The 12,959-nt window shown below is 53.2% G+C and overlaps 1 protein-coding gene across 4 annotated transcripts in view; it reads right to left on the reverse strand.

The window, feature by feature from the left end:
- Positions 1-10,939, reverse strand: part of Dock6 (dedicator of cytokinesis 6) — a 52,914-nt gene extending 41,975 nt beyond the window's left edge. For all 4 annotated transcript variants that reach the window (XM_085844470.1, XM_085844469.1, XM_085844468.1 and 1 more), the window contains exons 1-8: positions 10,860-10,939; positions 5,566-5,653; positions 4,893-5,068; positions 4,167-4,235; positions 3,847-3,976; positions 2,650-2,862; positions 1,160-1,245; positions 115-181 (exon numbers count right to left, since the gene is read on the reverse strand). In XM_085844470.1, coding sequence (XP_085700596.1) covers positions 115-181; positions 1,160-1,245; positions 2,650-2,862; positions 3,847-3,976; positions 4,167-4,235; positions 4,893-5,068; positions 5,566-5,653; positions 10,860-10,903 — 873 coding nt within the window. In that variant the 5' untranslated portion in view covers positions 10,904-10,939. The remainder of the gene's footprint in view (positions 1-114; positions 182-1,159; positions 1,246-2,649; positions 2,863-3,846; positions 3,977-4,166; positions 4,236-4,892; positions 5,069-5,565; positions 5,654-10,859) is intronic.
- Between the last annotated feature and the right edge of the window lie 2,020 nt (positions 10,940-12,959).

Below are 12,959 nucleotides of genomic sequence, written 5' to 3' on the forward strand. Positions count from 1 at the left end.
AGGCAGGGCAGATGACTGAAAAGAGGTAGGGAAGGAGGGAGCAAGGAGGAAGGGGAGGAGGGAGGAGTGAGGAGGGAGGGAGAAGAAAGGAGAGGGAGGAGGGGGGGCACCTACCTTCTTCTTCTCCCGCACATCATACAGGGCCAAGGTGCCGAAGATGGGTTCAATTTCAATCTCAAACCTGCAGGTAAATGGGGGCCAGCTCTTTGAGAGCTGTCATCCACACACTCTGTGCCTGCCTGCCTGCCTGCTTGCTTGCTTGTTCTTTCTTTTCCTTTTGGGACAGGGTCTGATTTAGCCCAGGCTGGCTTCTAACTCCCTTTGTACCCAACAATGACCTCAATTCCCAATTCTCCTGCCTCTGTCTCTCAAGTGCTGGATCACACACCATCTCTGCAGTGCTGTGCATGGACCCAGGGCTTCCAGCTTGCATTCATTCTACCACTGAAAATGGTAGCATTCTGAACTACACCCCTGCCCCCACAGTTTTAGGCAGCCCTCGAGCTATACTAATATCTTCCCCCTCCCCTATCAGGTGAGTGTATGTAGGAAAACTGAGGCACAGAACAGCACAGGTGTCCTGACTGACAGCATGACACCTGTAAAAACCAGAGTCTGGCCTGCCCACCCCCACCCCACCCCCACCCCACCCCCACCCCCGACCTCCTGCTGAGGCACAAGTGGATGGAGGGGCGGAGCCTGGCTCCTACCCGGCCAGTCCAAGGCTCATCAGTAACAGCCCTTGGAGCAGCCAGAAGAGCGTGGGAATGGAGCTGAACAGGAAGTGCACTCAGAGCCTGGTCCTGCCCCTCCTGGACCCTGTTTCTGTCTGGATCAGAGCAGAAACAGAACTCCATTCTGGCCCTCAGCCCCAATCTCAGAAGTTGGGAAAGCTGTGGGCTCACGTAGTCATTCAACAAATGCTCACAGGACACAGGACCAGGGAGTGGCTCACAGACTTAGAGGAGGTCTTGGGACTCAGAGAGGCTGGGGTGGGGGGAGCACAGCTTTGGGGACCAGACTGTTAGTGAGGGGGCTGGCTGGGTGGGGGGCTCAGCACATGCTGATGCAGATGGAGGCAGTGTGTGTCTTCTGAGAGGGGAAGGAAAAGCCCGGGGTGTCCTGGCAGGAGAACCCACATGGCTGCCCTCGGACTCACTTGAGTGACAGGCACTTCACCAGTATCCTCTGTCCAAAGTGCTCTCGGGGTGGCTCAGGGCGGCTGCAGCGTTCTACAGCTTCATCCTGCAAGGGAGACAGGGACGGGGGATACGGGGTGGGTGATGGAGGCTCTGGGATGCATCCTTCAGGGAGGTTCTAGGAGGCCTGGCCCAAGATTGGCTGTACCCAGCCCCCAGCTCCAGCCCCCCACTCCCCCAGCCTGATGACACTTCCTTCAGTGACTCATTGCCAAGCCTTGCGATATGGTGTTCTCAGCCTGGAATGCCTTCTCTCCTTGCTCAGCTGTAATCCCACTATCAGCCATACAGCACTGCTGGTTCAACTCATGCGTATACAGTAAGTGCCAACAGATTTTGTTTGGATAAATGTCAGCATTTAAAGAAAGCATTCGCTAAATGCTGGATGTTTTTAGCAGTTAGGTTTCCAAATGTGTGACCTTGTGAGGATTATGCATGTGTAGCCAAGCAACCACACTTCATTTCAGTACATTTCCATCCACCACATGAAATGGTCAACACTTTAGTATAAAATAGGACTTCCACCTCATGCTTTTGCCCAACTACAGGCTAATGTAGGTTTTCCAAACACAGGTAAAGTAGGTTAAACGGACACTCAATAAGATCTCTACCTGTGGAACAACATTATGAACTAACCAGTACCCTGGAGCTCTTGACTCTAGCTGCATATGTATCAAAAGATGGCCTAGTCGGCCATCACTGGAAAGAGAGGCCCATTGGACTTGCAAACTTTATATGCCCCAGTACAGGGGAACGCCAGGGCCAAAAAGTAGGGGTGGGTGGGAGGGTATGGGGGACTTTTGGCATAGCATTGGAAATGTAAATGAGGAAAATACCTAAAAAAAAAAAAATCTCTACCTGCATTACCCATTTCTCTTTTTTGTTTTGTTTTTTTTCAGAGACACAGTTTCATGTAGTTCAGGTTGGCCTCACATTTACTATATAGCCAAGGCTGACTTTGAACGTCTGATCGTCTTACCTCTACCTCCTAGGTACTGGGATTATAGTCATGAGGCACCGTGCAAGCCTGAATGCATTTTTGACTTATGTACTTTGAACTTCAAATAGGTATATTGGGGTATGACTTCATCATAGCCAAGGAATATCTCCATTCACTACATAGCCAGTCAGTAGTGACTACATAAACATACGTGTATACAGCATTCAATAAATGGTTAAACAAAACATAATAGAATGCACTGGATGCCAAATGAATGGCTAGATAAAGAGGTAGGTCGTCAACACATTGGTTGATTAAATAGAGAAGTATACAGTAGGTGTACAGTGGATATATAGCTAAATAACTGTAGAGATAAGCATTTGGTGTTCAATAAATGAAGATCAGACAAATAATGATCCAAAAATGTTACAAGCTGAAGATGGGTATACAGCCAATAAATGTTGGCTGGACTCTGGTCTCAGGGCAGCGAGCCAGTCAATAGGCACCCACCTCATCAGGTGCCGGGTACAAGGTGAGCAGGGTGGGGGCCCGGTGCTGCCGCCTGAGGGCTTCATTGCGCCGGTCCACATCCTCGGGGGCCGCCTGCTCCAGCAGTGTGGGCAGCAGAGAGTCCGCTGCCAGGTTCCTCAGGCTGAAGATGCCTGAGGCGCCACTGCTTCGAGGGGTGTCCTCTGGGGAGCCCGAACAGTGCTGGGGGTCATCCTGCAGGAGAGAATGTGCAAGTACTGAGTGCCAACTGCATGCACCAGTTCTCCTGAGTCTGTCCCTGTAGACATCTAGTCCACATGGGACAGAAACTGAGGGGCAGGCCAGGAGGGGTAACCACTACAGGGGTCATTTGGGGGCCTGGCTGGCCTCTCCAGAAACTCCTGGAAATACTCCTATGTAGGGAGCTCTTCACCACTGCTATGGGAGGCTACCCCACCTCACAGGGGACTCTTCCCTGGCCAATCTATCACACCTAATAACTTCTCTGCCTGTATGCTAAGCTTGGAATGGCCACACTGGCCAGCCCCAAGGACTAACTCCAAGCAAGGCTCCTGGGCTGGGCCAATCAGAGCCTTTCTGAGACTCTGTTCACCGTTGCCAGGGAAGAGGAGCGTTCTTGCCTCCAGGTGTATGGCTGGCCTAGAACCACCTACAGTCAGCTGTGCTCACAGCCTGACTCCAATCTAGTTCAGTCTGTGACTCTGAGTCTCTAACCTGACCACCAGCCTCAGTTTCCCCTCCTGCATCTCATTCCCTTATCTTCTCTCCACCTCCCTCCCTGGCCCCTGCCCCAGCTGAGGATGGAACCCGTGCCTAGCATCTGCACAAACACTTCGTCCCTAAGCTGAATCCACACCTCCTGAAATGCATCCTACAACAGCAGAGGAATTCACACTGTAATAACAAATGATTATTGGTATACAGTAAGTGTTCAGTAAATGCTGACTGAGGAAATATAAGCATTAGTAATTCTGTTGGGCCTCAGTTTCTCTGCCTGTGAAGAGGGATAATGGTTGTGGCCCCACTCACAGGATGAAAGGAGCACAAGCCGGCAGTATACACTAAGCACTCAATAAATGTGCATGATTGTGACCCTTTCCACTCCTGAACAGGGCTTACTTTACTCAGTGGGGTCAAGGCTGAGCAGGCCACTTTCCGAGTCTGACCCCTCAGTGACCCCAGTCGGCGGCCCCTTACCACATCCTCAGGACCTGTCCTCTCATCCCCAGGGGTATCCTGCTCGAAGACTTGGCAGGTGAGGCCTTTCTGCCGTTCTCGCTGTGTCTCTGTAGTGATGGGGCTGTATGCTGTACTCAGGTGCTGGTACCTAGCAGGAAGGTGGGCGGGGCTAAGCGGGAGGCGGGGCTGGGGACTGTGGTGAGCCAAAGTGACACCTACCTTTAACTAATGAGATCCAACTGCTCCAGGAAGGAAGAGTGGGTGGATAAACCACGAACAGGGCAGCCCTTCGACCCTCCTTCCCCTCCCATGAGCTGGCTGCTCCAGGTAACACCCACCTTCTGCGTACAATGACCCAGTCCTCTGAGTACATCTCCACCGCAGCCCTCACCTGGGCATCCAACTTTCTGCAGCAAAACACAAGCAGGGTAAACAGGCAGGGTGAACTCCTGCCCGAGTGGGCACCAGGCACATAGATAATACCCAGGATTACAGCAGGTAACACCGTATGTGAGGCCAGTGGGGGGTCGGGGGAGCTTGCCAGGCAGTAGAGAAGACTACCGCACGAGCAGGTGGGCATGGTGGTCCATCCCTGGTCTCAAAGTCAGAAAACAGAAGCGGGTGAGCCCTAGAGCAAGCTGGCTAGCAAGACTAGCCAACTTGGCGAGCTCTGGGTTCAAGTGAGAGACTCTGCCTCAATATATCAGTAAAAAAGAGAAAGAGGAAAATTCCAAGTTTGACCTTTGTCCTCTGCACAGGTGAGTGCATGAACCTGCACACTTATCAACTGAGTGCATACACATACATACATGCACAGACACATACACATGCGCACACACATACCCAGGCACACATACATCCACAAACAACAACAACAACAACAACAAAATACTTTTAGTCAGAGATGCAACAAATGAAGGCTTAGAGAGGGACAGTGATTTACCCAAGGCCACACAGGTGTCCAGAGCCTGTAGGTGAACCTGGGAGTATGAGACTCTATTGTGTGTGTGTGTGTGTGTGTGTGTGTGTGTGTGTGTGTATGTACACGCATGCACAGAACGCACCCATCCTCTGGCACCCCAGACTCTGTGGTCCGGCATTCTCGGGGCTGCTTCAGTAGTTCTAAGTCATCAACTGGAAACTCTATCAAGTCCCTGAGGGGACCGGGCTCTACTTCAGGTGGCCGGCTCAGAAGCACATCCTCGAAGTCCAGGGGTTCGATGACCTCCGTCAGAGGGACCTGATTGGAGAACAGTGGCCATGGTGCCCCTGGTGAGACGCTGGGAGTATGGTCACAGCTGGCTTTAGCCTTCAATAGTGGGTGGTGGGAGCCCCCCTGAAGCTGCTGGGTAAGAGGAGGGTCTAGGGAGCCAGTGAGCTCAGACTTTCCACAGCAGCCTGGCTAGGGTCCTGCCTGTTCCCTCCAGGGACTCCAGGAAGGAAATCACACCCTGGTGTCTGGAAAGACTCTAATGGTAAAAGGAATGGCCAGAGACAATTCCTGAGGCCCCACCCCTTCCCACTGCGGCAGGAAGTCTCTTCCAGCCCCCAGCCTGGGGCCCCATCTGGGTGGTCCAGGAAGCCAGTGTCATCCCCTGACCACCCTTGGAACACACACACACACACACACTTCCCTGCATCTGTGTAGATGGGTGAAAGACAAAGACATCCTCCTGGTCCAAGCAGCATCAGGGTGGTATGTGCCCCTCCGCTGCCAGCCACTGGGCAGGGACTCACCCCCAGGGAACTACTGGAGCGACGGCTGGAGTGGGGCGAGCCACTGCGTTCCCGGGACACCTGCTTCCGGACCTCAGCAGCCACAGTCCTGGGAAGACAGGAAGGGGGTGTGGGAAACAAGGAAACTCAGGCTGGTGTGGTGGGGGAATGGGGGTAGTTTTATTTGTAGGAGAGACCTCGGTGATGAAAGTAAAAATAAAAACAAGGGCTTAAAAATAAAACCAAGAGGCCTGTGAGCTGATGGCTCAGCAGGTTTAAAGCACTGCCCCACACCTGAGCTCAGTCCCCACCCCAGACTCACACAGGAGAAAGAGAGAACTGAGTCCCCAAAGGGGTCCCCTTTCTTCAGGTGCCACACACATAAACAAAGTAAAAACAACAGTGAGCTGGGGTGCAGCACAGTGGCAGAGGGCTGTCCCTGCAAGCGACAGGTCCTGGGTTCCATTGCCAGAACCACAAAACTAAATACACAGATGATACAGGATGCAGGCCTCTCTGCACCCCAGTCCCTCCCTACACCAAACACAGACAGGGGAATACCATGTGCCCGAGGGAGTGACAGGTTCCTCCCCCATCATCTCCCTCCTAGACCCATCAAGGTCCAGAGGGACACATGCTCCCTCCATCTTTCCTGGGTTCTCCAAGCACACCAATCCAGCACACCCAGCTCTGGCACAACACTCCTGCCTCCCAGCCTCAGTTTACCCACTCACAGCTGCCCTGGCCTCAGAGGGGTCTGGGGAGACCAGAGAAGCTCCCTACTGACATTCAGTAAGCGTTCTGTACATGTGTTCTCAGGGAGTCTAGCATGAGGCTGCCCGAGCAGAGACCAATAGGACCCTCAGCTCAGATAAAGAACAGCAGCGCATGCACTCCTGAGTCCCAGGCCTGAAGGTATCCAGTTTCCACAGTGCTGAGGATTACCTCTGGCCTCCTGCAGCTGGGGCACACCCTTAGCCCCTCACAGGATTCAAGGCAGGGGCTCTGGCACAAGCCACTCCCCAACCCTGCCCTCCAATCTCTTAACTTCAGCCTTTCAACACAGGAACCCTGCAGAAACATGCAGACGGTGGCATGTGGGAGGGAAATAGCCTTGGTTCACACCAGTTCCTAGGGAGCTGCTCTGACAGCTGAGGGTGGCAGAGGGCTCCTCGGTGGCACAGGATGGAACTAATGAGACACTCTATCCCAGCCTTCCCCATGGTCTGACCTGCCCAAGGAGCTGGATTGGAAAGGCAGCCTGACCCCATCTCTTTGGGCATCTTTTGTGGGCCTGAATAACTGTTTTCTCTCCTTTAATTTTTTGGGATGCTGGGATCCATCCTCAGGCTACTCTGACAATGATCTACCCCTCCCTGACCCAGTCTGTCTTAAAAACCAAATAGCTGAGAACCTGAACTGGGGGGGCCCATTCCTTTCCACTACGCACACGCATGTCACTGCATGCCCCTTCCACGTGCAAAATAAAGCAGCTAATGTTGTTTCTAGAAGGCAGCACTGTGCTTCTGCGGCGGCAGCTCAGTCAGGTGCTTGCTTTGCATGCCTGAGTAAACCCAAAACCAAGGGAAAAACAATTGATGGGAGTTGTTTTCCTCCTCCCACGAGACAGGGTCTTGGGAATCAAACTCAGGATGTCTGGCTTGGTGGCAAGCCCCTTACATGCTGGGCCCTCTCACTGACCCTAGCAACAAAAGCAAACTTAGATTTATTATGTATGTGTATGCCTGTTCTGCCTGCATGTATGCATATGCACCATGTGTATGCCTTGTGCCCTTAGAGTTTAGAAGAGCGTAGAGTGTCCGATCCCCTGGAACTAGAGTTATGGATGACTGTGAGCCACCATGTGGGTGACGGGAACCCAACCTGGGTCAGCTTACCTAACCTTGAGTCACCCTCCAGCCCCAGTGACATTAAAGTGAAAATGAAGACTCTGTGCTCAAATTCAAACCTGCAGGCAGATTTCCCTGAAGCCTGAGGCATGCAGAGCCCATGGCATTATTATTTTTAAAAGATGCCTGGTAGCTGGGCAGTGGTGGCGCACGCCTTTAATCCCAGCACTTGAGAGGCAGAGGCAGGCAGATTTCTGAGTTTGAGGCCAGCCTGGTCTTCAGAGTGAGTTCCAGGACAACCAGGGCTACACAGAAACCCTGCCTCGAAAAAAAAAACAAACAAAAACCAAAACAAAAAAACAACAAAAAAAAAAGATGCCAGAATAGGGGCGAGGCTGTGGCCCCAGCCCAGCTGGTCTCTTTGTCTAGAGAAAAGGCTAGGGAGGGTGGGACACTGCCGTGTTCTAAATTCCTACAGTGGCCTTATACCCCAACTAGGGAGTAACTGGGTAGAAGTGCATGGAGAGGGAGAGAGAGAGAGAGAGAGAGAGAGAGAGCGCGAGCCTACGTACAGATGGAGGTCAGAGGTCAACTTCATGTGTCCTCAGGAACCATTCATCTTACTGTCTGAGACTGGCCTGGGGCTCTTCATCAGGACAGGACAGTGAGCTCCCGGAAGCCACTATTCTCCATGTTCAAGCTCCCGGAAGCCACTATTCTCCATGCTCCCAGAGCCCCGAGATTACCGCTAGTCCCAGCTATCTTGTACTGAGATGTCAGACACTGAACTCAGGGCCTCATGCTTGCGTGGTTGCTTACTGACTTCATTATCTTCCTAACCCCCAAAACATCTTTTGAGACAGTCTTGTACAGTCTAGGCTGGCCCCAGTTTCACCATGTAACCAGGCTGGGCTTGTGTTCACAATCAGGCATGCGTTATTATGCTGAGCCGCCTCCATAGTTCACCCCAAGTCTAACTGGTTTAGGTGTCCTGGTAGAAGACCTCCCCCCCCCCCGACCCTCAGGGGGTCCTCTGTGAAGCCCTGGCCATCCTGGAATGTGACCTGTAGACCAGGCTGACCTCAAACTCACAGATCCATTTTGCCTGTGCCTCCCAAGTGCTGGGATTAAAGGCGTGCGCCACCATTGCTGGCAGAAGACATTTCTAAGAACAGAGATAGTCTGCAAAATGGCTCTGCAGGCAAGGGCATTTACCACCAAGTGTGATGACCTGAATTTGACCTATGCAAAGGGGGAGGGATCGATCACCACCCTCAAGTTGACCTCCAACCTCTCACCTGTGCTGTGACGTGTACACACACACACACACACACATACACATCATGCAAGAATAAGTGTCCTTTTTAAAAGCAGTAACACACTGAACTGAATTGACTGGGTTTCTAGAAATCAGGCCGCAAGTGCAGCAAGAGACACTGTAGCAACTGTGGAGCTCCTCCCAGGCTGGCAAGGGTTACTGGGCCTATCTATAACAGGGAAGATGGCAAGCCAGACACGGGCTGGAGAGATGGCTCAGTGGTTAAGAGCACAGACTGATCTCCCTGAGGTCCTGGGTTCAATTCCCAGCAACCACATGGGCCTGCAGAGCCATTTTGCAGACTATCTCTGTTCTTAGAAATGTCTTCTGCCAGCAATGGTGGCGCACGCCTTTAATCCCAGCACTTGGGAGGCACAGGCAAAATGGATCTGTGAGTTTGAGGTCAGCCTGGTCTACAGGTCACATTCCAGGATGGCCAGGGCTTCACAGAGGACCCCCTGAGGGTCGGGGGGGGGGGGAAGGTCTTCTACCAGCTCACAACCATCTGTAATGGGATCAAATATCCTCTTCTGATGTGTCTGAAGATAGTGTACATACATAAAATAAGTAAAACTTTAAAAAGGAAAAAAAAAGCCAGACTCAGAACCTACATCCAGATCTCCAAAACTCATGTAACGGGGAGCAGAGACAAGAGGACCAGTTTATCTGGAGCTCCAGATCCCAGTTGAGTGACCCTGCCTCAAAAATGAAGATGGAGGGGAGGGAGGCTGGCAAGATGGCTCAGGAACAACTTGTTGCTGAGCCTCCTGAGTATAATCCCAGGAAACCAAGTGGGAAGAAAAGGCTCCTTCCTACAAGCATCCTGTCTCACACACACACACAAAGACACAGTAAGTGAATGCTATGCTAGGATAGGGTGAGAACCTTTCTCAAAATAAAGCAAACACAAAAGCAAGGTGCAGTAGATGTGGTTACCATGGAAACTGAGTGTGGCAGTGGGGCCAGGAGTTCAGGGGCTGGTCTTGGCTACATAGTGCATCTGAGGTCAGCATGGGCTAAGTGACCCCATCCCAGACAAACAAAACACAACAAAGTAAAACCAAGACTCCATTCAGCTGCAGGTTCATCTGGGGTTGCAGGCGAACTCAATGGATAGGTGAGGTCTGTGTGCAGAAGCATCTATTTATCTACCAGGCTGCTTGGGAAATCTTGGGCTTCCTCACTACATCAAGGCCCAGGATCATTCTGCACATCTTTCCCAACTGAGCTAAAGGCATAAGGACTTAGGAGGCAAGACAACAAACAGAAAACTGCCCAGCTGCTCTGCCCCAGATCACAACCCTCCTCTATCCAGAACTCTCTGTGGCTCTCACTTCACTTGGGGTCACTGTCAAAGTCCTTCTGGCCTACAAGGCATAGGCCCTGTAAAATCTATTCCTATTGGTCCCTCTGTGGCCCCAGGGCCTTTGCACTTGCTTCTTTCCTGGATGATGGGCAGATCTCTTCTCTCCTTTAAGTCTGTGCTTAACTCTACCTGGCCTACCACTGAGACCCTATCCTCCCTTTCCTGTCTTATACATCCACACTATACCACGGACACATTTATGTTTGTCCCACCAGAGCAAAATCCAAGAATGGGGCTACTTTCTTGTGTCTCCATCAGGGTGGGACCCACAGAGTGGCTTCTCTCACCTAAGGTGGTCAGACAGGTCTCCAGTGGATTGGATACCTGGGATGATTTCTAACCTACCCCAGATTTGAGCCTCTCTCACAATCCAGTGGCCATGGAAAGGGATCCCCCAGCATCTGTCGCCTGTCCCTCCCTTGTCTGCCCACCAGCTGGTTCAGTCCCCAGCCCCCTCGGCCCCCTCCCACGTCCAGCCGGTGCTGGGAGCGGCTGAGGCAGGAGACTGAGGGGCTGTCCCCAGCTGTCCCCAGCTCCAGACAGCTGGGTCCCGGGACCCTGGGCGGGGGAGGGGTGCGAATTTCCCCAGGCCGGTGAAGGGAAGGGCGGCAGGAGGGTCGGAATGCAGCCTAGCACTCTCGGAGCCCGGCCCGCACGGACCCGGGATGCGCTTCCTCCTCCGGGAAGTCCTCGGGGAGCCCGGCACGCCCCCGCTGCCCGCCAGTCTCCAGCACTCGCCCGTCCCGCCCAGAGTGGCCGTGACGGCGGCCGCTCTCACTACCTGTTGATCTTGTGAGCGAAGGCGCGGCGCTCCGAGGCCGCCATGACGCCCCGCGTCCCGCCGCAGCCTCCCGAGTCTGGGCAGCCGGGCTGGGCGGAGCCGGCGCGCGGGAGAGGCGGGGCCTGGCGGATGGGGCGGGGCCTGCACTTCGACCCGCCCCAGCCGCGGAACCAAGACGGGAATGACGCGGGGTCTTCTCGGGGCATGGTGGCGAGGCAGGGCCAACTCTAGGATGGGGAGGAGCCTTCTCTGGAAGAGGCGGGGCTTTCCCTAGATAGGGCGGAGCCTTTTCTGGGATGGCGCGGGGCCAGCATTGAGAGTGGGACAGAAACACTGGGGATGGGGAGGAGACAGCGCTGACAGGAGGATGGAGCAGGCTGTGATCTGGGATGTCGCTGCTCCAGGATGGGGACCGGGACAAGGCTGGAGAAATGAGGATCTTTGTGGGCGTGGCTTGTGAGGGATGGTCCTTGATGGGCGGGACGTTGTGAGTGGCTCATCTCTGCGGTGGGCTAGGGAGTTGGGGACCAGGCAGAGCAGGGCATGGGTGGGTGTGGAGCAGGGGCAGTGCATGGAAGGGACTGTTCCCCTCCCACTGGGGTCAAGATGGGGAAACTAAGTCTTCTGTTGGGCTGGGGAGAAAAAATACTGAACATCAAAACCTGTTAGTTCAGCCGGGCAGTGGTGGTGCATGCCTTTAATCCCAGCACTTGGGAGGCAGAGGCAGGAAGATTTCTGAGTTCGAGGCCAGCCTGGTCTACAGAGTGAGTTCCAGGACAGCCAGGGCTATACAGAGAAACCCTGTCTCGAAAAACCAAAAAAAACAAAACAAACAAACAAACAAAAAACAGGTCCTGACTAGTCCCGGAGGTACGCTGCCTAAAAACAACATCAATGTCACACAATAATTACTAAAGTTTTGTTTATAGTCGCTCAATGGACATAGGTGGGAAGAACTGTTGTCTTCCACTACTGACAAATGGGTTAACTGAAGCCTAGCAGTGTGGAGGCTTTTACATAGTAGGCCTCAAAAGGTGCTCAAGGGACTTCCTGCCAGGCTCTGGGTTGCAGAAGAGAGGTGGATGAGTCCAGCTAAGCTCAGAGGTGTCACTCTAGGAGGTGTGACTCAGAAAGCCGGTATCGATACCTGAGCAAGCCAGTCCGGAAGTTTCTGATTACCTGAAGTCGTAGGATGTCTTCATTAATTTGTGGTCTTAAATATCTTCCCAACAGCTCCTCTCCCAACAACAGTTTCCTAGAATTTTTTCAGTCCTGGCTCATCTTTGGATATGCCAATTGTCTGCTGCCTCCACACCTTCTCCTGAGCAGCTTCAGCCCTCTGAGTAGTCAGGGTCAAAACAGTCTTGGTAGGGTAGGCAGCTGTGCAGCACAGGACATGTCTGCCTCAGAGCTTTTTCACGTGCTGCTCGTTATCCCACCTATGGATGGATGCTAGCAGGAGCCCCATCTACAGAGGATGATATTGGAGCCGGAGGGCAGAGTGACTTGCCCCAGTTGCCCAGCAAATCTGTATCAGCTTCTGAAGGCACAGGAAGGAGACCTAGATGGTAGGGGAACCCCCTAGGTCTCCATCTGCTCTTGATCTGTGTACACAGCTGTCAGGAGCCCACGCACCTACTCAGCGTGGTCCAGCGGCTTCTGCCTGGGAGATGCAGAATCTAACTCCACCCACAACTGTGCTGGGCCACACTCAGTGTTACTCAGCTCCCTGCCTCTTCCTCTGAGGCCAGATAGGGAACATGGAGCTGGGCACTTCCTGATGCTTCCATTGTGCACTGTCTTGGGGGCATCTCTGTCTCACCTATCCTTCCTTGTGCAGAGTCCTGTGGCCCACCTCACTTGGGTCATGGTCCATCCCTCCAGGCCTTGCGTAAACTTCCCTGTCACCACTCTGTCCTCATAGCCTCCCTCTTGGACTTCAGCCCAACTGTCCTCCTGCTTCCGACCCCTAAATATTCCTTTGAAACACTAGGATGTGGCCCAGACTTACTCCAGGATCTTTCACTGACTGTGGGTTCATCCCCTACCCTCTGCCTGTGAGTGCTAGCTAGCATGCTCTCTCTTACTTGAGAAACCCCA

Source organism: Mus caroli, unplaced genomic scaffold (genome assembly GCF_978045245.1).
Source record: "Mus caroli unplaced genomic scaffold, Mus_caroli_1 scaffold_11, whole genome shotgun sequence".
Taxonomy (NCBI): domain Eukaryota; kingdom Metazoa; phylum Chordata; class Mammalia; order Rodentia; family Muridae; genus Mus; species Mus caroli.